Source organism: Myxocyprinus asiaticus, chromosome 4 (genome assembly GCF_019703515.2).
Source record: "Myxocyprinus asiaticus isolate MX2 ecotype Aquarium Trade chromosome 4, UBuf_Myxa_2, whole genome shotgun sequence".
NCBI lineage: Eukaryota > Metazoa > Chordata > Actinopteri > Cypriniformes > Catostomidae > Myxocyprinus > Myxocyprinus asiaticus.
The window spans coordinates 37,104,359-37,131,547 of NC_059347.1; the positions used below are offsets into that span (position 1 = coordinate 37,104,359).

At 37.3% G+C, this 27,189-nt stretch overlaps 2 protein-coding genes across 2 annotated transcripts in view; both read left to right on the forward strand.

Annotated features, from left to right (window-relative positions):
- LOC127432127 (kynurenine--oxoglutarate transaminase 3-like) overlaps positions 1-25,229 on the forward strand; it is an 87,373-nt gene extending 62,144 nt beyond the window's left edge. Inside the window, exon 10 of the mRNA XM_051682951.1 lies at positions 25,173-25,229. Within this exon, the coding sequence (XP_051538911.1) occupies positions 25,173-25,211 (39 nt within the window). The 3' untranslated portion in view covers positions 25,212-25,229. The remainder of the gene's footprint in view (positions 1-25,172) is intronic.
- LOC127432068 (KN motif and ankyrin repeat domain-containing protein 1-like) lies at positions 948-21,817 on the forward strand. The gene is given in 13 exon segments (XM_051682861.1): positions 948-3,468; positions 3,587-3,679; positions 7,053-7,155; positions 7,627-7,676; positions 7,679-7,748; positions 9,349-9,436; positions 11,780-11,999; positions 12,657-12,799; positions 12,950-13,150; positions 13,560-13,658; positions 13,815-14,694; positions 19,762-19,988; positions 21,697-21,817. Coding segments are annotated over 11 exon segments (3,201 nt in total). The 5' UTR covers positions 948-1,391; the 3' UTR covers positions 13,872-14,694; positions 19,762-19,988; positions 21,697-21,817.
- Positions 25,230-27,189: the final 1,960 nt, after the last annotated feature.

A 27,189-nucleotide genomic window follows, 5' to 3' on the forward strand; every position in this document is an offset into this window, starting at 1 on the left:
TGTATAGGTGGTGTTGTCAATCAACAGCTGTGATGACTCAAGAAACACCCTTCTACATTAACCGACAAGGTCAGAATCAGTAGCCCTGTATTTTGAGTTTCCCTAAATTATTACATATTTTTGATATACATACTCTCTGTTTTTGAAGAAAGCAATGGGTTAGCATAACTTGTTTATATCTGGTAGTATTTACAGTGTAAAGACTTGGCCAGTTTGGAATTGATTGTTTTTCCAAGGAGAAAGTTTAGAATGCTTGGGTGGGTGAAAAAGGAATGGTGTAGAAAAGCAGGGGGAGGAGAGAAACACAGAATAAAAGTTTGAAGGCCTCCTGGAGGAGGAGAGCAGAAGGGAGAAATAGAGGAAAAGGGTGCTGAAATTTATTAGAACCTAAACACTTTTTTTTTCTTCTGTGAAAATGCTAATCTGCAGGTAAGAAAAGGAACAATTATTTTCTATTTAGACGTATTTGTTTGTGCAAGACATAGTTGTGTGCTTTGCTGCTAGGAATGCTTATCAAGCTATGCATTATTTACAGGGAAATTTGATACATTTTGAAGGTTGAGGATGTCACCACTTTAAGTGCCTGAAATATGTTTCTAATTGTGAATATTATGAATATGTATTGTTTTTTTTTGTTTTTTTTTAATATGTATAAGTCATTCTGTGATTTCAAATAATATTTTCAGGGATGGCAGCTTTAGCCACTTTCATAGTTTTTATGTTTATATATATATATATATATATATATATATATATATATATATATATATATATATATTGTAATTTTATATTTAATTATTGAACATTTTTACAAAAAAAAAAAAAAAAAGAAAAAAGATATAGACACCATCCTTAAAAAAATAACCCTTTCTGTTCTCTGCCAGTTTCACTGTCAAAGCCATTTTGTCCTTCTCTTTTAAACAGACTGGAGTGAGATAACTGCTGACACTTTCCAGAGTAGCCCGTTCAGCACTGATACACCATATGGGTACCAGCTTAACTTACACTTTGTTAACTACATTAACGATATTGAGCGGAGTGACACCATTCGCCGTCTGGATTTTAACAAGAGGCCCAGGGTGGCAAACCCTGCCTCTGAGCCTCAAAGCATTGTAAGCCCTAAAAGAAACTGGAAATCCTCTGAGTCTTTGTCCTCTGTAAACAGTGATGAGGACAAGAAAACCCCTCATTCCTCATCGTCCTCCTCTTCCTCTGTCAACAGAAGAAGACCCCCGCTTCCTTATACCCATTCCAAACCTAAATCCACCAGTCAAGCACCGGAGGTCTCTCAAGGTCTATCCATCTCTCAGAGGAATTCAGATGGGACGCCTTCCCCAGCCACACATCATCCTACCTCTACCGAATCAAATCGCCTAGTGGAAAAGACCTTGATGGAAACATGTAAGCGTTTGGAACATGAGAAAGGATCTTCCCAGACAGGATCTCCAGACCCACACCCGCGACGTAGGCTGGCCAGTTTTGGTGGTCTTGGCTCTAGTGGTACCCTATCTCCTTACACTAGTTGGAGTGCTCTAAACCAAGGCATTTATAAAGGTGCCAAGATGACAGTCCTAGACCCACCCAGCCAAGGTATCTTGTTAGTGGTGAGCTCCCATAAGATCAGCTCCTCAAGCTCTGGCTGGGCATCTCCAGTGAGCGGTGTTAGTTCACTCCACCTACAGCTGGTTAGGGATCAGATGGCAGCTGCTTTACAGAGGCTAAATGATTTGGAGGAGCAAGTAAAGGTTATACCTGTCCTACGGGTGAAGATTTCTGTTTTGCAGGAAGAAAAGAGACAACTGACTGCCTTGGTCAAGAGCCAACATGATCAACAAACAGGCTCCAGCACTGACATAGATTTAGAGGGGTTGAACAAGAAGCAAGCACACAGCACAAATTGTGCATCAGAATTACAACATAAAAGCTCTGAGTCTGATGAAGAGATAGAGGGCAAGAAGAGATCCTCTAAAGAGATGGAGGGTTGGGAGCACAGAAGCCTCCCTGGTCTTACAGAGTTCAAACAGCTCAGTGTTGCAATGCAACTGCTTGAAAAAAAGATCCAAGATGCATGTCTTGAGACTCAACAATGCCTCAGGATGAGGGCTCTCAGATCTGTTGCCATGGGAGATGACAGAAGCACTTATAAAGCTGTTGCTGTCAGTGCCAAACCTGAGACCCGATCAGTGGCTGACGAAGTCACAGAGACTATGCTCGGCATGGTAGCGGACAAGGAAGCAGAAACTGAGTTGCAGCAGCAAACCATCCAACTTTTGATTGACAGGATTCAAACACTGGAGGCAGAGCTTAAAGAGGCAACACTTACGGCAGAAATGGGCAGGCTGAGGAGTGAACTATGGGAAGCAGAATCTAGGAACCGCGCTGACAAAAGTTCCACCGCTCACCCACAGGTGAACTGCACTGCTATCCAGACTAGGTCACAAACTCGCACTCTTGGAGTGGGAAATCACACCCACCGTGTACCTTCTGCAGTTGGGGGAGGGCTAGAATGGATATCGATTGCTGTTGGAGTGTCCTGCAAACCTGAAATGAGGGCTGTTTCTTCTGGTCCAGACACATCTATGGAAGAGTGGGAAGTGCGCAAAAAAGTAGAGAGGAAAGACCAGTGTGTTGAAAGCAAGTGTGTGCCAATGTGCAGTCAAGGTGTAGGAACGACAGTGCATATGTGTGATGCTGGCACAATTACCTTGGAGACAATGGAGACTCTGGACAAGAAGAACATTTTGCACAGAAGAACAGTGGGCTGTGGTGACTGCACGATCATCGGGAATGTCAGTGTGGTCAAATCACTAATTTCGCAGGGAACTGTCTCTGACCCAGTGCGAAGCTTTGACTTGGCTGTAATGGCAATGCCACTGACCATGTCACAGCATACAAGTACAGATATCTGTACTGTCTCCCGCAGCAGCAGCACTTTGCAGGCCTGCATCTCTGAAGCCAGCACCAACACAAAACATAAACTCACCAGGGAAAGACACACCAACACAGCACACACAATCACCCGATCTCTGGCAGTCAGGGATGGGAAAGTTTATGACCGAGTATCTGCTGTTCAAATGCGCTCTGTTTCTGTGGGAACCAATTCATGTGTAGAAAGAGGCACAATCACACATGCTGTCCCTAAGGTGATGACACGAGACACTGGTGTTGGATTAGTAAATATCTACGAGAACTTCCTGATTGGACTCCGCTCACGAAACATAACATGTGGTCCATCCCGTTTACCCGATCCGGTCAAGATGCGTAGCATTGGTGTGGAGGTAGGGGACGGTAGGATACCTGACATGGAGGGGCAGATGTTTGTGCAGAATGAGCCAGGACTTGATCATTACATTGATCGCATGCAAAGATTGTTTAAAGAGCAGCAGTACCTGTTGACGGACACCCACCCTGGGTCAAAAGATGAGGACACTCTCCAATCTTATGGTCACTTAGTTACACAAGTTGGAGGTAATACTGTGCTTATGTGAGTGTCTTTCTTTAAAAGCATTTTTTTTTATATGGTGTATATACAAATGAAATGTAGTTTCATCTAATGCCTTCCTCCCATTTTCTCTTTAATTCCCAGTCACTGGACAAAACCAGAAATCAAATGTGGATGAGAGTTCAAGGATTAAACAGAGGAATCAAATGGAGCTGCAGATGTCCGCTGCTCTTCATGGTATGAATCTCTTGTGCCTGAGGCAATTCAAATCAATTAGCAAGCAAATGTATAGAACCCTGGTCAAAATGACTCCAAACAACAGGGAACTGCATGTCTAAAAAATAGCAGGAAAGAGGAGAATTCAGTAGAGATTTATTTTTTCATTGGAATCTTTTCCAGGCCTCTTATACGTGGTGGAATTTGAACAGGAGGTGAAAATAGTTCTCTCTGGTTTGTCTTTTGGCTGAATGAGCCCTACACTTATATTTGAGCTGCCGTTGGCTTTTGGAATGCTCTCATGTCCTCTGGTCTATGGCAGACAGACATGAATACCATCCCAACTGAAAAGCACTCTGTGCATAGTTATTGAAAGGCAGGAATGCCTCTGATTTAGGAGTTGTTAATACTGAAAAAATAGTTTTTAACAGGTGTTAGTGCTGTAAAAAATTATCGTGTGTGGCTTTTTTAGATGATGTCATGGCAGACTTAAGATGCACAACTGAATCGTTAACATGCAAAGCATTTCAAATACAGTATGTCATACCTGTGTTTCCCCTAGGATTTTTTTCAGCTGCGGTGCTGTTGTGCGTGCCTCCATGAGTCCATAATGCCGGACCCGTATTTACACGTGTTGGTGGAGCAATATCATAAAATGACTTTAGGATCATAGGATCATATTCATGTTATCCTTGTCATGTGGGGAGTAAATTAAATTTATTAAAACATTAGAAAATGTATAACAATCTTACAGGGGGCTACATTCTCAATTTGTACCTCTAGTTTTATTCAGATGGAATTATTATTATTTTTTTTTTTCTTGGATTTTCTCCCCTTTTCTCCCCAATCTGGAATGCCCAATTCCCAATGCGCTCTAAGTCCTCGTGGTGGCGTAGTGACTCCCCTCAATCTGGGTGGCAGAGGACGAATCTCAGTTGCCTCCATGTCTGAGACCATCAATCCGCGCATCTTATCACGTGGCTTATAGAGCGTGTTACTGCGGAGACCTAGCACATGTGGAGGCTTCACGCTATTCTCCGTGGCATCCACGCACAACTCACCATGTGCCCCACCGAGAGCAAGAACCACATTATAGCGACCACGAGGAGGTTAACCCAACGTGACTCTACCCACCCTAGCAACCAGGCCAGTTGGTTGCTTAGGAAGCCTGACTGGATTCCTGGATTTGAACTTGTGACTCCAGGTGTGGTAGTCAGCGTCTTTGCTTGCTGAGCTACCCAGGACCCCCAGATTTTTTAAAGTATATAGCCTAATTATGGTCATTCTATTCAGTCACTTGTTTCTTAGCAAGACTTGATGCAACGTGCTGCATTACATTTATGTTGTTGTTTTTGGCAGATACATTTAAGGGCAGTTCACCCAAAAAATGAAATTTCTGTCATTACTCATCCTCAAGCCTGTATAATCTCTTCTGTGGAACACAAAAGATTATTTTAGACAGAATGTTAGTTCCGGTCAGCATTCACTGTCACTGCCTATTTATTTATTTTCTATATATAATGAAAGCAAATGGTGACTAAAACTTGTAAGAAAGAAAGAAAGCCATAAAGGTTTTATCAGGAACTATCACTTTAAGAATACAAGTCAATACTCACCAGTTATATCAAATGGCCTTTTGATGTTGACAAAATGCATCGAAAATGTTAACATGAAATCCTGAGAGAGAACTTGCTTATAAAATATATTTATATACACTACTGTTCAAAAGTTTAGGGTCACTTACTCATTCTTTACTGTTTTTTTTTAATTTTTTTATGTTTTTTTTTTTTCACATTTGAGAATAATAGTAAAGTCATCACAACTATGGAATAATAGAAATGGAAATGTTGTGACTAAAAAAATCCAAAATAAATCAAAATTATGTTATATTTTAGCATCTTCAAAGTGGCCAAAGTGGACTAGATTTTGCAGAAATGTACTCTTGGCATTTTCTCAACCAACTTCTTGAGGTATCACCCTGGGCTGCTTTTTAAACAGTATTGAAGGAGTTCCCATCTATGTTGGGCACTTATTGGCTGCTTTTCTTTATTATTTGGTCCAAGTCATCCATTTCAAAAACTTTTTTTTTTTTTTTAATAAAATTTTAGTTTTGTAATTAAATAAATTAATATGTTGGCACAATTATATTTTTGTCTGCAAAACTAATATAAACATTTAAGCATACGCCATCAGATCAAAAGATTTTTAAGATCATGAGAAACATTTCAGGCAAGTGACCCCAAACTTTTGAACGGTAGTGTATATAATATATAGGCATATATATATATATATATATATATATATATATATATATATATATATATATATATATATATATATTATAGATAATATATTTTCATATTATGTATATTATTAATATTATAGTATTTAAATTACTATATTATTTATGCATATTTCTGCGTACTTAAAATATTTATATTTACCAAACTGACTGATTCACATGGCAGAGAAAATACCTGTACAGGTCAGATGGGGCTTCAGAGATGGAGATGACTGATGTAACAGGTGTTAAGTGTTTCTCTTCTCCTTACAGTAGGTTTTCTTTACGCCGAGTAGTTCTGGTAGCATTTTAAACAAAGCATCCTGTAATTTGTGCTGTGCTGTAATTTGTGGAAACGATATGAAAACACGGTGATATGAAAGGTGGAAAAACTAGATCGCCCTGAAGTAGCACGCTTATATGTTAACAGCTTTGCTTTGTTGATTATAAACAGAAGCAACGACAAACTTACTTGTGACATTCTCTCTGCGCACGCTTACACTAAACTAAACAAGCGTTCATAATCTGCACGAGAGAGGGAGAAATGGATGGGGTAGGGCTGATTTACTTGCAAAAATTCTGGAATTACAGTTCGATACAAAGACAAGACTATTATTTTAAATTGTTCATCTGTATGGGCTGGTTTACCAATTCTCAGCTAAATGTTTAATTGAATAAAAGTGTGCAGGAATTCCCCGCATTATGAACGTGGAACATGCGGGGATAATTAAATTTGCATGCAATCTCATGCTGAATTTGTTGGTTATCCTGCTTCTCCGTTGTGCACAAGCACTCACAAACAGCCTTTGTTGGACTGCTAAACGGTGATATCACTGTGAGTATGTGGATGTATTTGTGTGTTTGTTTCCTTTCGTTGCATATATCACCATTCAACAGCGTGCACTGTTGAAAGCACACAGCTGACTGGACCTAGCAAGTGTTAAGTTGTGTAAAGAATATTAATGAACCATGTGAAATTTCAACAGCGGCATTCATAATTTAGCAGTGGAGGTGTGTCGCTGCTGAATGCATATAGGGGAACACTGCATACAGTATATTGTGTCACATCCTATTAATTTAATCAGAAATATTTTCTTTTGTCATTTCCTTCAGGCCCACCTAGTGATGAGCACTGTCTCAGGTCCATCATGAAAATGAAGAGCATCAATCAGAAGTCCACAGATAGTATTGAAAACCCTAAGCCTGCAACCTGTGGGTAAATAAGGGTTTCATTATTTAATGTGAAACTAAACTGAAGCTCTTTTACCAGATCAGTTATTAAATGTGTGTAATGTTTAAATAAATTGGAAGCTATGAATTGTATAAAACCTTTTCGTCTACAGCAATACATGTAGAGATAGTTCACCCAAAAATGAAATACTGGACATCATTTACATTCATTTTGACACAAACCTTTTTCTTCTGTGGAACACATGAGGAAAAATTTTAAGAATGTTGAGATGCTGCTGTTTACATTACAATGAACATGAGGTTGAAAGTCCCTAATTTAAAGAAATGCTACAGAAATAGCATTTCACAGTTACTTTTTGAGGCAGAATACATTTCCGTATGTGTTCCACGGAAGAAAGTTATATGGGTTTGGAACAACATGGGGGTGAGTAAATGAACTAGTTGGGTGAATTATTCATTTAATTCTGAATTTCTCTCTCTATGCACATATATCTAGAGATATTGAGAACCCCTTGTCTGAGGGTGGCGATTCTGAGGATGAAGAGAAGAAAAAAGAGAAAAGAAGGAGAATAAAGGGAGTGCCAAAGATAAAGTGAAGATTTCCAAGAGGAAAGAAAGGTTAATAGTTATAACATATATTACATATTTTACAAAATGCTTAGTACAATTTATACTACAGTTGAAGTCAGAAGTTTACATACATTTAGGTTGAAGTCATTAAAACTAATTTTTTAACCACTCCACAGATTTCGTAATAGCAAACTATAGATTTTAAGTTGTTTAGGACATTTACTTTATGCCTGACACGAGTAATTTTTCCAACAATTATTTACAGACAGATTGTTTTCACTTTTAATTGACTATATCACAATTCCAGTGGGTCAGAAATTTAAATACACTAAGTTAACTGTGCCTTTAAGCAGCTTGGAAAATTCCTGAAAATTATGTCAAGCCTTTAGACAAATAGCCAGTTAGCTTCTGATAGGAGGTGAACTGAATTGGAGGTGTACCTGTGGATGTATTTTAAGGCCTACCTTCAAACTCAGTGCCTCTTTGCTTGGCATCTTGGGAAAATCAAAAGAAATCAGCCAATACCTCAGAAAAAAAGTGGACCTCCACAAGTCTGGTTCATCCTTGGGAGCAATTTCCAAATTCCTGAAGGTACAACGTTCATCTGTACAAACAATAGTATGCAAGTATAAACACCATTCAATCCCAGAACAACAGCAAAGGACCTTGTGAAGATGCTAGAGCAAACAGGTAAAAAAGTATCTATATCCACAGTAAAACGAGTCCTATATCAATATAACCTGAAAGGCTGCTCAGCAAGGAAGAAGCCACTGCTCCAAAACCACCATAAAAAGCCAGACTACAATTTGCAAGTGCACATGGGAACAAAGATCTTACTTTTTGGAGAAATGCTCTCTGGTCTGATGAAACAAAATGGTCATAATGACCATCGTTATGTTTGGAGGAAAAAGGGTGAGGCTTGCAAGCCGAAGAACACCATCCCAACCGTGAAGGGGTGGCAGCATCATGTTGTGGGGGTGTTTTGAGGAAGGAGAATGATGTGGATATATTGAAGCAACATCTCAAGACATCAGCCAGGAAGTTAAAGCTCGGTCACAAATGGGTCTTCCAAATGGACAATGATGCCAAGAATACCTCCAAAGTTTGGCTTAAGGACAACAAAGTCAAAGTATTGGAGTGGCCATCACAAAGCCCTGACCTCAATCCGATAGAAAATTTGTGGGCAGAACTGAAAAAGCGTGTGCGAGCAAGGAGGCCTACAAACCTGACTCAGTTACACCAGTTCTGTCTGGAGGAATGGGCCAAAATTCCAGCAACTTATTGTGAGAAGCTTGTGGAAGGCTACCCAAAACATCTGACCCAAGTTAAACAATTGAAAGGCAATGCTGCCAAGTACTAACAAAGTGTATGTAAACTTCTGACCCACTGGGAATGTGATGAAAGAAATAAAAGCTGAAATAAATCATTCTCTCTACTATTATTCTGACATTTCACATTCTTAAAATAAAGTAGTGATCCTAACTGACCTAAGACAGGAAATGTTTTCTTTGATTAAATGTCAGGAATTGTGAAAATGTTTAAATGTTTAAATGTATTTGGCTAAGGTGTATGTACATTTCTGACTTCAGCTGGATATAAGTTGAAATTTGGTTCAGTAAGAGTTTCCATGGTACATTGTACTGTGCAGGTATATATTTTGTGAGAGGATGATTTCTGCCTGTCAAACTCTGGAGGTTCACCTCAAAGGCAGCAAGGTCATATCCAACAAAGAACGGGTGAGCTACAGAACAATAATAGAGATCTTTCTTTGAATGCGTGTTCTTTTTTATTTTTAAATTTATTTTTATGCAGTACTGCAGTTAGTACAATAGTAGATGCTTTGTGAGGAACAGCTCAATGTGTGGATGAAATGTCTTTGTATGTTCTTTTTTAGAGATGGATTGCAAGAATTAAATCCAACAATAGATTGAAAGTGTTTAATATTATAAAATGAATTGTTCCAACCCTAAATTTTGAGCCGCATTCACATATGTAAGTGGCTCCAGATTATTTCTGCTTTGTCACACACAACAACATATTCAGCTATTATTGAAGCTTTCTCAGTCTCAAGGTGCAGAAATAACTACAAAAGCAAAAGAAGGGCAAACCAAATGTATTTGCAATGTATTGTGGAAACGCATTTCGCAGTCTGAAAAGCTCAGTGGTTGATGTGTTCTGTGTTTACTCGCTCTAAACCTCATCCCAAAATTACCCACCGGCATATATAAATCAGATTATTTGGTGAAATTTGGGAAGTTTAAAATTGTAGTGCTGCTGCATTTTGAGTAATTTAGGTCTGCTTGAGATGTGTTAAAGAGTAACTTATATCTGCTTGTGATGCCCTCATTAATTCATTTGGTGTTATTCTGTGCTTTGTGTGTAATGTTAGGAATCGCAAGAAGTTTCATGTTTCCTGTTCAGATTCTGCTCAATGATTCTGGTTATATACAGTAACAGTTCTATTAACGATTATTTTAGTAATATTGAGAAATAAAAAATGCAGCCCGTTTTTAGCTTATCTTTCTTAAACCTAGACTTTAGATTTAGCCTAGTTTTTCTATGAAACATGACTGCGAAGCATATATATTTACCACGAAAAGGTACCTATACACAGACGTTTCCATCGCAAGAAACAATAAATCAATCGCTCGAAAGTTGATTCTTTTGCACAGCGTGCTGATGTCATGACAACGGCTCTGATGTTTATATCTCATATTTATTTGCGGTATACAGTCTTCTTCTGTGAAAGAATCCAGAACTGTTAACAGAACCAAACATCATGAAAACCTTTTTTAAAATTTAACCGGTTCTTCTTCTATTTTCCCCACACTAGTAAACTGAAAGCTAAAAATTGTCTGTAAGATTGGACTTTTTGTTCAAGTTTTAACACATTTATTATTTTTTTTTTTTTTGCCAAATTGGCATAAGAATAGCATTTGAGCATGCATTCCTCTTCTATGGAAAATCCTTTACAGGGTTCCTGTGGATCCCTAAAAAGTCTTAAATTCAGTTCTCTAAAAATGTAAGGTCATAAAAAGTTTTAATATCTTTTATAGAGGTCTTATTTAGGGGTGGAAAGACAGGAATCTTGCTATGACCTAATGTGATTATCAAACTTCAAAAGAATATGATCTGATTAAATAAAAATATTTATATCCTTCAGAGTGAAAATGCGACACTGTTGTATTTTCTCCAAGCACGCGGGGGCTTGTGAGTGTTTCCTGCTTTTGCAGAGCAGTTCGCAATCATTAGGCCATATTGGAAATTTATGACAAGCTATCACCAATGATCAACTGTTGATGATGATGATATAGTGTTGAGGAAATATGACAATGTTTACTTTTAATTGTTTTAACTGTAATATGGTGTAGATTATTGTAGAAGTGCACATTTTATTTCCCTTATCTGTCTGAATGAGTAGCTGAAAGCAGTGAAGCGCATACATTTCAAAATATGAGTTCCTGGCATATTTCAGCCTTTAAAGTTAAAATTTCTGCTCTGAGTACAAAACCTGGTAAATGGTATTTCGGTTGCACCATAAACTGCATCTGGAATTTTATTCAATTTGGGCTCTTATAGCCTCTGTCTGGCCCTCCCCATCACAGGAAAGGTGAAGAACATTTAATGTAGGCTTCCAATTTTAAAAACTTTTTGCAGATTAATTGCCTTTCTTACAACACATTATCGTATCAGCAAAATCCTATACTGGTCGACCTCTAATTTCTATTTATAGAATGGTACATAAACCAATTTTGATGTGATATATATGTGAAAAACCTATCTTAAGTATTTTAAACATGCAAATATCCTACCCTGTTTTACTGATAAGCATTGTTAAGGCCATGTTGAATGTGTGCACCTGCCTGTTTAAATAAGAGTCTATGATACATGGTTTATTTTGAGATTGTGTGAGTTTGTTTTGGGATGGGCACACAATATTAATTTGATATGTTTAGGTCTTGAAAAAGGTCTTAAAAAGTCTTAAATTTGATTTTAAAAACTCTGCAGCAACCCTGCTTTACCAGACTTTTTTGTTTCATTTTTCTGTATTTGATCTCTGTTTGTTTTATTTTTTAAAGCGCTCCTGCCTGAACACAGTGCAGCAGGAGTGGTTCTGTGTGTCCAGTCAGAAGAGGGCATACCCACAGACCGTGGAGGACTTCCTCTGCGCTTGCCACCATGTCTCATTTGACATGATGTGCTATGTGGCCAATATGGCTGACCAAAATGGCAACACAGCCCTCCACTACAGTGTGTCTCACTCCAATTTCAGTGTAGTAAAGATTCTTCTAGCTGCAGGTACTCTAAAACCTTTTATTTATAGTATTCATGTCGAGTCCAAATTTAATCCACTAAAAGAAAGCACGGCAGATGAATGAATGCTGTGATTGCTGATCTGTTAAAAGTATATTGAAAAAAACATGAGTGTTCCAAGATAGTTTTTTAATGGCAGTTCTAACTGGCACTTCCTTTTATATTTTCTATACTTTAGCCATATTCCTATTATGCTTGTTGGTTCTGCTTTGGATTTCACAACCAAATAAAGCCTTACGGGGCACTTTCTATTTCTATTGCACAGTTAACACTGACACTACAAATTTTTCCTACGAAGGGCCAAATTTCAAACTTGATTGAGGGGCCGTGGACCGAAAGTAAACATTGCATTATAACTGTATTATATTAAAATATGAAAGTTGCCCTGGTTCCCCTCCTTTATGATTTCATTATATATATATATATATATATATATATATATATTATTATTATTATTATTATTATTATTATTTTATTTTTAATTTATTTTTTAAATTGTTTTTGTCTCTTCATATATGGCAAGGCGGTCCAAATCAAAGGTCATCACGGGCCAACTTTGGACCACGGGTCCTGGTTTGTAAATATCTGCTTTAATGTTATCTAGATGGACAATTGAGTAGGTCTTGATTGCTTCTCATGTAGGGGTGTGTAATATAGATCATCAGAATAAGTCTGGCTATACTCCTATAATGCTTGCCTCTCTGGCTGCTGTGGAAACAAAAGAAGCCATGATGGTGGTTCAAGAACTCTTCAGCAGAGGAGATGTTAATGCTAAGGCCAGCCAGGTGTGTGTATGTATTTGTGTTTTGAACTCAACATTGAACTGTGTTTATACAGTATGTGTGCTTACCAATTTTAATTATTTGGATAAAATTTCTCGATAAAAGTGTTTCTCCCTGAGTGTATCTATGAATGCGTATGTGTTTTCTCCACAGGCTGGTCAGACAGCTCTCATGTTGGCAGTCAGTCATGGACGTATAGATATGGTCAGGGCTCTGCTAGCTGCTGGGGCAGAGGTCAACATCCAGGATGATGAGGGATCAAGCACTCTCATGTGTGCTGGTGAACACGGCCATGCCGACATTGTCAGACTCTTACTTGCCCAGCCAGGCTGTGATGCCACACTGACTGACAATGTGAGTAATCAACCTACAAACAACCAAGATGTTTTTTTATTTGTGGTTCCTTTTATTGATCTTGCTTAAATTTGACTGTGCCCTTTGTATTAGTGCATTTTGTATAAGGAGTTTTCTTGTTGGTCCCCATTACTGTTTTGGACAGAATGTCTCCAGAAGGATTGTAAAACTTGAAATCCCCTACATTGTAGGGTTCCAGTCAACATTCCCCATGAGAAAAACAGTTTAATAAACATACAAAATAATTTCCTTATTAAAATGTGAAAAGGTTTGTGTGAAGATTAGGTTTAGAGATAGGCTTACAGGATAGAAAAAATCATTAGCTCAATATAAAGATAACAGAAGTCAATGGAAAGTCACCACTCTGATAGTAAAATAAATGTGTGTGTGTGTCTGTGTATGCTTGTAGGATGAGAGCACTGCTTTGTCCATAGCTCTGGAGGCCGGACACAAAGACATAGCTATGCTCCTCTATGCCCATGTCAACTACTCAAAGGGCCAAACTAGGGTATGACTATTCCTAATCATTATCTATCTACTCATCTACACTCTCATAGCAATCTATTATATTTAATTACCTGGGGTTAATTTTTTACCTCGTGCTCAAATTGGCTACACTGTTGTTTCTGTATTTGTGTGTGTGTGTGTGTGTGTGTATCATCAGGCATCCCCTCACAGCAAGACTCCACCCACTTCATCTAGCACAAGCTCTTCTGTTTGATAGGACATTTTTCCATGCTCGCTTCCTCCATTCAGAAATCCTCTCAGAACACCCCATTCAATCAAATGCTTTTTTCATAGCCATATGAATGAGATGAGTATGATTGGTTATGTTTTCAGGGCAGTGGTTTAAGGGCAGTGCACTCGCTGTTGGTAACATAAGCTCATAAAGGCTTCTTGTCCTTTACTAACAGTTACCAATGTCTTTCTCACATGCAAACACGACAGTTATGTAGTTATTTGACAATAATATAGACCAATAATATATTTTCATTTTGACATTGTTATGTTTATCTGTATTGGGAATCTGCATGTTCAAACAGTTTTATATATTCTTTTTGAAATTAAATGGATTTTCAGGATAGAGTATAATATTTTAAAGCCTGGTTTTTCATTTCTTATAGATTATATAATATTCACATTGCATTTTCAAATCTAAAAATCTTGATTGTTAGGCTTGGCACCCTTTTAAAAAAGTGATTTAAATGTTAAAGTGTCTGTCTTGTTCATATATGTTCATGTATCCTATATATTACGTAAAATAAAATAATGCTTACATCTCCACCTTTTGTTTACATGTATTTCATTACTTGGCCTGTAATATTTTGCAGTTCAATGGAACTCACACAGTTCTGCTGCCACCTATAGGTGAAGAGCTGACGTGCCGATTATCATCAAGCAGAGGAGGCTGGGTTGCTTCACTGAAACAGAGTATAGACTTCACTACAACTCATGAATCTGTGACCCTGCGTTCACTTTCACAGTGGTTTACTTCAGTTGGACTTGTTGGTGTGCATGGTATGCATGCTAGTGATGTGATGCAGGTAATTTTGCAAACAATTACATTCAGTTACAAACTTATCTAACTTATTTTAACTTAAGCATACAGGTAATGTACACAAAACATGTCCATAAACTTTTTTTTAAACTGTTTTAGTCACACCGCAGGGAACATCATATTATATTTACTGCACAAAATATCAGATTTACCTGAAAATGAAAAGGACAGTATAGAACATTCAGCACTTTCCAGCTCCACATAATATAATGCGTTCAGTTGAATTGTAAGGGAAAATAAATGATCATATTAAATGCAGCAACTACATCTTGTGGTAAGAAATTCATTCTGAATAGTGCATCAATTTTGGTGATAATAGATTTGTGTAGTTTTGTACATGCTGTCTTATATTTTTGTGTCTGAATGTAGATAGGCCTGTAATTTCATTACAAATAGACATGCATGTCATTACATCTTTAAACTTTGCCTCTGTGCTTATTTTAGTTCAATGCAGCATGTCTTTGGATTTTAGCTCATTTATGTAGTTCAATGGTTCATTGTGTCTGAGAATGTTCAATGTGTCTGAAAACTGTGTGTCTGTGTTTTGTGATGGAATGCTATAGCATTACAGCTCAGTGCGGTCTGCAGCCAGTAAAACGTGGTGTTGCCATAGTAACTGCCTGAGATGTTTTACCAAAATGCCCTTGTCGACCTGATAGCACAACATGCATATGAAATGTAAAATTAGGACAGCATGTAACCCTAGAACAGCACACACAGACTCTAATAATATGCATTTTCATGTCTATACAATATGTGTTACTTTTCATAGCCATGCCAGAGACTTGAGCTTTTTTTAAAAAAAAAATATTTTTTTTTAGATGAATATTTTATTAATTGAAACAATGTCTTTTGTAATGAAGCTGTTGCCATGGCAAATGCACATTAAAATGTTGCACCTTAAAGCTGCTTCTGATTTTAAAGAGGCATATTTCGTTGTTAAAAAATATTATTTTGAACATTGAAAGCTGTGATAGGAATGATCAAAGGGATTACCAATGATCTTATAGAAATAGTTTTGGCACCTTTATCAAACTGAACATTCATTTTAAATGTAAATCAGTAGCTATATAAAATGCTGAAAATAGAAAACACATTATGACATAATATAGAGTTAAAACTTTTACTTATCAAACGAACAACCTCTTTCTTAGTGTTTTTATTTTCTTTGTACTGAGATTAGTAGACTAGTTACACTAATAGGAATATGAGAAACACGTGGTCTTCGTGCATGTGACCCTGCAACATATTTTTCAGCTTTATCTCAAGATCTATTTGGTCTAATTCAATTATCTGCTAATTATTTCTGTAGGTCGTTAGTGGTAAACAGACTTGAGCAAATTCAAATGCATAATTGATGAGGTGTAGTTTGTATACACATCTCTTTATAGAACATTTTCATACCATTAATGATTTTACCACAGCATTTCATAGTAAATAAGTGTCTCTGGTCTGCCATCAACTGGATGGTGTTTGACCAATAATAGTAATTACAATATTAGGACACCTCTGAGCCTGTGCAACTAAGGATAGATAAGCATATGCCATGTCTGCAGCTACATGTTAAGTGTCTGGGAAACTACTTGGCTAATAATCTCATTCTCAATGAAAAGCACAGAGAGACTATTATATTGTGGCAATTTGGCAATATTTATAGCCCTTAATGATTTTGATAATGATATGACCCTACAATCTCCACGCTTTTTCATGTTGTAAAAGCTCCCAGACGCAGATACAAACATGCCATTACTCAATTTATGTGTGTGTGTGTGTGTGTATTTGTGAGTGTGTGCAACATGCCATTAACTACCTTGGAATCCTCTCAAGATGTCAGTAAAGCTTGCAAAAAACATCTGCATAGGCACAGAAATGGAGCAGAGTTCTTCAAAAGAGGGGCGTTTAAATACCGAAGGAGAGCATAAAAGAGAGGGAGAGAGCGGAAGAGGAAAAAAGGAAAAGAAACCAGATTGCGACAGTTGATATTAAAACATGCAGTGAGAGAGGGAAAAGGGGGGAGAGAGAGAAAAGCGAGCTGCAGGCCTTTCCACGGGGACAATCTAGCAGAAAGCAGTCTCGCAGTTATTCCTTTCTCACTCCCTCTTTTTCTCTCTTCTCGGCTTTCTCTCTCTCTCTCAACATCCTAACGCCAATTGATTTGTGTATGAAAAGCTGGGCGCTTTTCGCCCCCCTTTCGGGCTGTGCGTTTTGAGTGATCAGCTGATGAAGAGACTGGCTGCGCGCTGCAATGCTGGTTTGCTAATTCTGTCTCCTCCAGACTGGAGCCAGCCTGGAGACCACAGTCAGGTAAATCGCCCTCTTCCTTTCTCACTCTCTCTCTCTACTTCTCACTTGCTCTCTCTCCTGTGCATCGAGCACACAATCACACTTCAGCACGCGGTCACACAGACCAAAAGTGAGAGAGGGAATGTTTGTGAGAGCGTTTGTGTGTGTGTGTGTGTGTGTGTGTGTGTGTGTTTGAAGGTGTGAGTTGTATCTGGTGAAGGGAAACATTGCCTAGACAGATCTGTTTTGGGGATGCTCGTGCCTTTTAGGCTACAGGAATAGTATACAGAACACAGGCTGTGCAGACTTGTGTGTTGTAATAAGGGTCTGTTCCGTATGTTGGGGAGAACTGCACCAAGGATAAAAATAAAACATTTCTAAATCTGCTTTCTGCTTTGAGCACAACATTCTACATGTTTTTTGTCTGCTGCTTCTCAGCTCAGAAGTTCTATGTCTGTGCATGCAAGTGTATGTGTGCATGTTTGTGCATTCCATTATTATACTCTTGATTATTAGGCCTCCATCCTTCCACATGGTCCCCTGGGGTACTTGTGAATAAATGGATTCCGTGTGTTTCTCTGTGTGCCTGCTCTTTCATATTTCTCTTATGGCAGTGTATTTGCATGAAATCCTTGCATTTGTGGCAGTGTTAAGACTGTTCTCTCATATCAGTAAATTGTGCCTTGTTTTGTCTGATTTGTGCCTTATGTTTTGTGCATAGGAGTGTGTGAGTGTGTTCTGTTTGTTTGATATAGACATCAATGAATGGCGCTGCCTGCATAGCAGCATACTTAGAATTAATATTTTCACCCCTCTCTCTCTCTCTCTCTCTCTCTCTCTCTCTCTTCCAGAACGGCTGCGGCAAGCATATCACTGCACTTTAATTGCCTTTGTGTAAAACATAGACTCGGCAGCACACCCACCCACACACACACATACAAACGCTGGCTTTCCTCTATAAATTCCTCATTTGCTTATTCTAACGCACACACAAGGCACGTACAGAGAAAAGTGAACATGCTGATAAGTGTCGCCGTCATGTCTCGTTGTGTTTACTGAAACACGTTCAGCGCAATGTGGAAGAGGAGATGTTGTTTATGTAGCCATACGTCACAGTTCTGTTATGTCTGTCGCGCTGGCAGGAGATGAGCATCACAATAAATGTCAATCATTTCATTCACAATGGGAATGAAAATGCATGCACCAACATCACTTGCCTCTCCAGCAGCCCTGCATGGGGTCACACAAAGCTTGTGGCACATTGTGAAGTGTTGCTTTATCAAATATTAAATATAAGTAAAAACAGCTGCTCATTGCTAGTTAAAGGCAGCTTGCCTGGAGAGGACTCTAGCCAAGCCTAGGCTTTGATTCCTGTTGATTATCTATGTGAATTTGAACTTGGAAGTGGCACTATAAAAGGCCAGAGGGTTCATCAGACTACTTTGTAGTTTAAGGCTGACTATCTTTTGATGATTTTGATTTGATTCTTATTTAAAATACAAAATCGTGCAGTCCTACTATGATAAGATTATTAATTTATTTGGAAACACCCTATAAAATCCCACTAACTTAGATCTCATCTATCTATCTATCTATCTATCTATCTATCTATCTATCTATCTATCTATCTATCTATCTATCATCATACAATTAAATACAGTTAATTTAATTTAGTTAAAAGCAATGCAAACTTAATTTCTTTAAATTCTACAAACACATAACTTTTTATACTATTAATAATGAATAATAAATATGATAAAGTGCAATAAGTTTTAAAATGCCACCTATAGAAATTTGTATTGCTTTTATTTCACTATATTTAATACATTTTTATTTTATGGACCGTGGTGGAAAAATACTTCATTTCCAGGTGTGCTAATTTGCTTAATGTATTAAACAATCAAAAGATTCACATTTTCTGAAAACAACATGGTGAATCATTTCTGGTGCTTTACAGCAAAAACAAAATCTTTTGATGGCTATGTTTATTTATTTATTTTTAGAGAGAAATTGCATGTCTATGAGTAAAAAAAAAAAATTCTACCTATTAGGGAATAAGTAGGCATACTTGGTCAAAAATGATAATGTCATTATTTATCACAAAATGTGTTTTGGACTAATGAAATTGTGTAGTCTGACTGTGTTGAATTTGTTTGAATTGCAATTCAGTAAATTCCACTTCCTATCATTCCAATTCAACCTGTGGGGCATGGCCAATTCAATTCAAATTCCAACTCATGAAAGGGTTATTTCTGAATTTTACACAACCCTGATATACTCATGGTGTCTTGCCATATCAGAATGCATTATGAAGGTATGAATTACAGTAGGATTCCTTGGATACTCATGCTCCAGTTTATCAGTTAATTTATAATGAATCAGTTAAAGTTGAGTTATATTGAAATAAAAATTATAGGAATCTACAGTATATGGGCATATTTTTTTAATTACACAAAGACATGAATAGTACTTTTTAAGAATATTTTTTAAATCATGTACATTTTAGTTATATCGTATTCAGTCTCAGTGGCTTAATAAAAGCTGCTTTGGTTTACACTGAACATCCTGGGAGTCACCTTGTTGAGATCATATGACCAGCTGTGGTATATATCACTTTATCTCTGTAATCCCCGTTACTGGTTACATTCTCTTGTACGCCATGTAATTATTAAAGTACTGTAGGTCTATTATTGTTTATTAATTGATTTAATGATAATTACAGATTATTCATCATATCTCATGTTCCTCATAAATTATGTTTTCTCCCTAGTCTCAGGCCATCCAAAACGGAGTGTCTGAGGTTATGGAGGAGGAAAGCAACTTCAAGAAACGAAAAAGCGATCAAAGCAACCAGAGCTCTGAGACTGGTCAGGAGGTGGTGGAGAAGGTCAAAAAGCGACGGGGTCGTCCTCCTGCTGAGAAACTGCCTCCCAACCCTCCCAAGCTCACGAAACAAATGAACACAATCGTGGATATGGTCATCAACTACAAAGACACGTCAGTACTCAAACATATATAAACACCCAGATTAAAGGGATTGTTTACCCAAAAATAAAAAAAATTCTAGCATAATTTATTCATCTTTATGTTGAATGACTTTCTTCTGTGGAACATGAAAGGAGATGTTAGGTAGAATGTTTGGGACTGACAGCCTCAGTCACCTTTCACATACATTGTATGGGAATAAAGCAGCATCAACATTAGTTACTTTTTTTTCCCTATAGTGTTCCATGGAAGTGAGAAAAGTCATACGGGTTTGGAAGAACACGAGGGTGAGGAAATGATGACTGAATTTAAATTTTTGGGTGAACTGTCCCTTTAATAATTTGTTGTTGACCATATAATGCAATTTTGCAACCAAAATAGCAGCTGTGTCCCAAATGACGCACTATATACTTAATTATGCACGAACACTATGCACACGGTCATCTAGTATCTGAATTTTCAAAGTGAAGTACCTTCCCAAATGGAAAACAAATGGTTTTAGACTACACTGAAGCAATCACAGTTTTTTCAGTGACATTTCAAATGCACACATTGTGTTGCCACTAACTTGTTAGCCAAACACAGTCCAACACTTATCTGAAATAACGTACATTTTCACACAGCATGGGGTAATGGTAAAGCATTCAGCTCACATTTGCAAAGTGCTGTCGTCACAGAAGTTTCGGTAGGTGCCACATTTATAATTCATTATAATTTTTTTGTTAGGCCAGGTAATGTTCCGCTACGTTCTGTTGAGTGCATGAAGTGTCCAACATGCCACACACTGTTCCCCCCAACGGTTGAAGTAGTACATCATGTGGGTACTCGTAGTACACTTCTTTTTGTTGCATTTTAAGTGTAAACGTGCTACTCTCACACTGCTTACACTAGAAAATGGGTTAGAATTGTCCAAAAATATGCCATTTGGGATGCACCTAGTATGATCAACAAAGAACTTTACCAATCTAATGCAATAGAAAATATGTTTATATTCATATTGTTGCCATCCTTATTTTCTTTAGTTCAGGTCAATGCATTTGTACTTCACTGACAGACTGTCTGGAGACTAGTCATGTCACCCAAAACAATGAGTAACACACCTTTTCTTTAAATACATCACTGTTCTACAGATTGGGCCGACAGATTAGTAAAGGTTTTGTCCAGCTGCCTTCAAGGAAAGAGGTGCCAGAGTACTATGAGCTCATCCGCAAGCCAGTGGACTTCAGGAGGATTAGGGTGAACTTGGACATTTCATGTTCCCAACTCCACCATATTAATCAATATTTGATCTTCTATCAGCATGCTTATCAGCATGTTTATTTGTCTTCTAACAATCCGGACTCATTTCCTTTTGTATTTTTCTAAAATGTAAATTTCTTACTCCTTTTAATATCTCCTCATCTCTCTCTTCAACACCTTTTCCACCAGACCATTCTTTTTTTCCATTCTTACAGTATCTCCACACTGACATCCCCTTTCAGCACAGGAAACAGATCAGTTTTGCTCTGTTTTGAATTTTATTTATTTATTTATTTATTTTTGCTGGTTGCATTTGAGAGGACTTTTAGAGATGCTATCTTAAAATAAAAATCTGCTATTGATTTAAACATTTCCAAAGTGTTTGCATGGAAATGGAAAAAGCAGGAAACACGTCTGTTGTCATCTTCTGCTCTTTTTTTATGCATGCCTTTGAATAAAAACATGGATTTTGTTTATGCAGGAGAGAGTGCGTAATCACAAATACAGGTGCATTGCAGACCTGGAGAAGGATATCATGCAGATGTGTCACAATGCTCAGACGTTTAATCTAGAAGGATCTCAGGTGAACCTCATGAACATATTTTCATATTCTTTGTTCTATTTTAAGTGTCTTAAAATGGTATTTATACAGTTTTTCAAATCTGATTAAATTGCAAATCCTACATTGATATGGTGTTCTTTAGTTTACTCAGATGTTTTACTTTTATATCTGACTTCTTTTGAATGTTTTATATTTCCTTCAGGTTTATAACTTGTCCTGAATACAAATTTATTCTCCAGGTACAGGCCAATTGTAAGGCAAAAGACAATCTGTGTGAACATATAGCTTGTGCAACACAAGGATTGTATATATATATATGCAAATAACTAAACACATTTTGAGTGTACTGTCTTACAAAAACAACGTCACATTAAAATAAATACATTTGAAATTCAGTGCTTACTGTGTCTGAATAAATTTGGAAAGCAGAAAGCTATTTGCATCAGAGAATATAGTAGATGATTTGTGTGGAGAATGTTGTGTCTCTTCTACATATGTCTTAGATCTTTGAGGACTCCATTGTGTTGAAGTCGGTTTTTGAGAGTGCAAGACAGCGCATTGTTGAACTCAGCGAGGAAGACAGTGATGCTGTTGGAAGCAGTGAGGCAGATGGTGGCAATCATTTACATCTAGAGTGTAAGTCAACATGCATGCTGATAAGGATTCTTGTCCTTTTTCAATAAGAATTAAATAAATCTCCAAAAATAAATAAATACTTGTAATACTTGTAGTCACTTTTAGGACTATATAGTCAAACCAGTCACAACCAATCAAAGCATCTGAAAATGACCATATATTTGTGTACCTATCAGTTTAAGGTAGAGTGGAAAGTAAAATTTTGCTTTTGTTTTATAAGCTCCTATTTCAGAGACAACCAATCCCAAGCTAAGTGAGCAAAACGAGAGAAATACTACAGGTCCTAGTGATTCCGGTCCAAAGGAGAAGGTTACAAACAGTGATGAAGAATGGCAAAGAATGTGAGATCACACAAGAGGACTATAAAATTGGACCCACAAATGAGCCTCATTCTTTGAACATTGTATGCCATTATAAGAAAATTGTCCAATTTTCCTTGATGATTTGCTCAAGGATTCAGAAAGTGATCCCCCCATTAATTGGTATAACTTTATAATACATTTGTATTCTAATAACAGCATTGGTACTACTGTGATTTTGCAGTGATGCATCTGAAATTTGCATTGTTTTCATGTATTAACAAATGTCCAAAAAGTCCATATGATACCATAAACCAGCTATCGATAGGTATCATGGTCAAAATAATGAAGGTCTATAAGTTTAGACTGCCTGAAAAGTTCATTTTTCAAAGGATGGAAATATGGTGGTATGACAAATTATGATATTGTATGATAATTTAAACAGATCCATTCAATATTTCAAGATGGGATAAGCTGTGCTAAATTTGCAAGCAGTTATGACTCTGTTTCAGAGAGTTTTTTATCAGTGGTTTGTGACTATGAGCACTTTGTCGCCTCCTCTTTGTACGTTTCCATTTCTTTAATTAACAGTCAGCATCTTTAAAACAGCCACAATTTTGTATTCAAAAGCTCCTATTCTTAAGCTATCATTCTTTAGTCATCACAAGATCTTAAATGTATGTGCACAGAAGAGCTTGGAGCATGATAGTGATGTATTCTTTGGTGACAGATAATGCCCTCAAAGAGAGGCACCCATTGATGATGTTGTCAAGTTTGTGTTAAGTTTAAAATGGATGAAAAAGGTGGTTTTTGGACAGATTCTGAAATAAATGTTTGAGGTTTATATGATGTGAAAGGGCAACAAGGTTTGATTCATCATCTTAAAAAAATTATATATTTTTTTTATAAAATCTCTCCAGGGTTCAATGTGGATCAGTTTCCTTGAAAAATATTCCAATTCTGATTAAAAAACAATTAGGATATATTGCCTTCTCTGACTCAAATACCAATATAATCTTCTCAAATAAATGCAAACAGGTTTATAAGTTGCTGCCGTGAACTGTTATGTGAGCAGTGCAAAGTGGCAATAAGCAAGTTATTAGTTCCTTTTTGTAATCTGGCTTCTTAATTCTTTCTGTTGCAGTTTGTGGGTAAGCTATATAAACACAGTGCATCCGGAAAGTATTCACAGCGCTTCACTTTTTCCACATTTTGTTATGTTACAGCCTTATTCCAAAATGGATTAAATTCATTATTTTCCTCAAAATTCTACAAACAATACCCCATAATGACAACGTGAAAGAAGTTTGTTTGAAATCTTTGAAAATTTATAAAAAAAATGAAAATAAAAAAACCCCCTCACATGTACGTAAGTATTCACAGCCTTTGCTCAATCCTTTGTTGAAAGTCTTTTTGAGTATGATGCTACAAGCTTGACACACCTATTTTTGGGCAGTTTCTCCCATTCTTCTTTGCAGATCCTCTCAAGCTCCATCAGGTTGGATGGGGAGCGTCAGTGCACAGCCATTTTCAGATCTCTCCAGAGATGTTCAATCAGGTTCAAGTCTGGGCTCTGGCTGGGCCACTCAAGGACATTCACAGAGATGTCCCGTAGCCACTCCTTTGTTATCTTGGCTGTGTGCTTAGGGTCATTGTCCTGTTGGAAGATGAACCTTCGCCTCAGTCTGAGGTCCAGAGCGCTCTGGAGCAGGTTTTCATCAAGGATGTCTCTGTACATTGCTGCATTCATCTTTCCCTCGATCCTGACTAGTCTCCCAGTTCCTGCCGCTGAAAAACATCCCCATAGCCTGATGCTGCCACCACCATGCTTCACTGTAGGGATGGTACTGGCCAGGTGATGAGCGGTGCCAGGTTTCCTCCAGACATAACGCTTGCCATTCTGGCCAAAGAGTTCAATCTTTGTTTCTCATGGTCTGAGAGTCCTTCAGGTGCCTTTTGGCAAACTCCAGGCGGGCTGTCATGTGCCTTTTACTGAGGAGTGGCTTCCGTCTGGCCACTCTACCATACAGGCCTGATTGGTGGAGTGCTGCAGAGATGGTTGTTCTTCTGGAAGGTTCTCCTCTCTCCACAGAGAAACGCTGGAGCTCTGTCAGAGTGACCATCGGGTTCTTGGTCACCTCCCTGACTAAGGCCCTTCTCCCCTGATCGCTCAGTTTGGCCGGGCGGCCAGCTCTAGGAAGAGTCCTGGTGGTTCCAAACTTCTTCCATTTACGGATGATGGAGGCCACTGTGCTCATTGGGACCTTCAATGCTGCAGAAAGTTTTCTGTACCCTTCCCCAGATCTGTGCCTCGATACAATCCTGTCTCGAAGGTCTACAGACAATTCCTTGGACTTCATGGCTTGGTTTGTGCTCTGACATGCACTGTTAACTGTGGGACCTTATATAGACAGGTGTGTGCCTTTCCAAATCATGTCCAATCAACTGAGTTTACCACAGGTGGACTCCAATCAAGTTGTAGAAACATCTCAAGGATGATCAGTGGAAACAGGATGCACCTGAGCTCAATTTTGAGTGTCATGGCAAAGGCTATGAATACTTATGTACATGTGATTTTTTTTCGTTTTTTATTTTTAATAAATTTGCAAAGATTTCAAACAAACTTCTTTCACATTGTCATTATGGGGTTTTGTTTGTAGAACTTTGAAGAAAATAATGAATTTAATCCATTTTGGAATAAGGCTGTAACATAATAAAATGTGGAAAAAGTGAAGCGCTGTGAATACTTTCCGGATGCACTGTATGTCCTGTTACGTTTATTGTAACAATGTTTATATCTCAAGTAGCTTTTGTTGAGTTAATGCATGTAATGCTTTAAGGAATACAAGAATATAAAATGTTAAATTGTACATGCAAATGCAATAAGAATGCATCAACAATATGATAGCTGATATAGCATTAGCTGTTTAATATGTGGGTATTAGATTTGTTAATAGGAATAGTGAGGACTGAGTTACTGCAATGCCCCGAGTATCAGCTTCTTTGGAGGCTCCCCTCTTATTGCAGTTATGAGATGCAATGTCCAAATAACGAAAAAGTACTATGTGCATAATACATTGCAAACGAGACCATGAGTAGTGTACAACATCTAAGCTGCAATAAGGTGTAGAAGTTACTGCTGCTGAGGAGGTGGCTTGTTTTCATCTGGAGGCCCCTGGCAGTCCCCAGCTCTGGCCCCAGTTGCACGGTCCATAATACAGGGTTTGTACAGATGCTTCAAAGTTAAATTCAAGGACTTTCAAGCACATTTTTATTTGTTTTCAAGGACTATGCTTGAGATGTCATTAAAACAAATTCTTTATTTGTTAATTTTAAATGAAAATATTGTATTCAATCAGTTAATTTATTTTTATAAAACATCACTTATTACAAGTACAACATATCTCAATGTGCATCTTTAACTACACATTCTCACAATGACAGTTCTTGGTACATTCATGATGAAACTGATGTGCAATTGTAGTGTGCTCCCTTGAAATGTACTTCGCTTTTCAACAAAAGTGGATAACTGGGTCAGTAAACAGTAGTCCATATGACTCATGTGCTAAGTTCCATGTTTTCTAAAGTCACACAACAGATTTATGTGAGGAACTGACCCAAATTGCAAATGGTTCATTCTCAAAAAATGTTGACTTTCCAACTTACAAAATATTGAAATTTTCCATTCAGTTCAGATTTTGCATATAAACGTGGAGGGTAAACATTTTATAACATGTTGACATTATTTTTATTCATAAAGGACAGCTTGGCTGTTGTTCTTTCTTTTATTATTTAATTTTGTTTCACGAACAAAGCAAGTTAACACTAAGTTAACACTAATGAGGGTTGAATGGGTTACAACACCACATTTTGAGGGTTCAATGGAGTATAACACCAGATATTTTTGTGTGAAAATATTTGTTAAAAAGTGAATTAATAAATTTTTAACATGCTGGGAAAAATCACTATATGCACATTTAAGCAGCCTCTGAACTTTGACCTTAAAAATTATTTTCCACAACTTTTTGTATTTAAATATTTTTAAAAACATAATAAAAAAAGGCTTTATCATTGTTAACACCAGTGCCATGAAATCAAGGGACAAAATTTTTTTTTTAATTATTTATAATAATAATTTTGTTTTGCATTTTTGCACACTTGGTCGGCCTTGCACTAATGCTTTTATTAAAAATAAGTACAAAATAAATACATAAATAACTTTACATGTCATAGAAGTGGTGTACCAGATGAAGGAGACAAAAAAATTTTTCAGGCAAATGACAATTTAAAATAGAGTCAAGCTATTTCATATCATTAAAGGTTAGGTTATAGAATGATACCTTTTAATTTTTTTTCTTCGCTATTTGAACGCTTTTTCATGACTTAAAACATCAAGGGACATGCTTGTCAACATATTTTGATACTGACCCAAATCTAGTCAGAAATAACCAATTTTGTGAGACACAAAGCTTTCTTT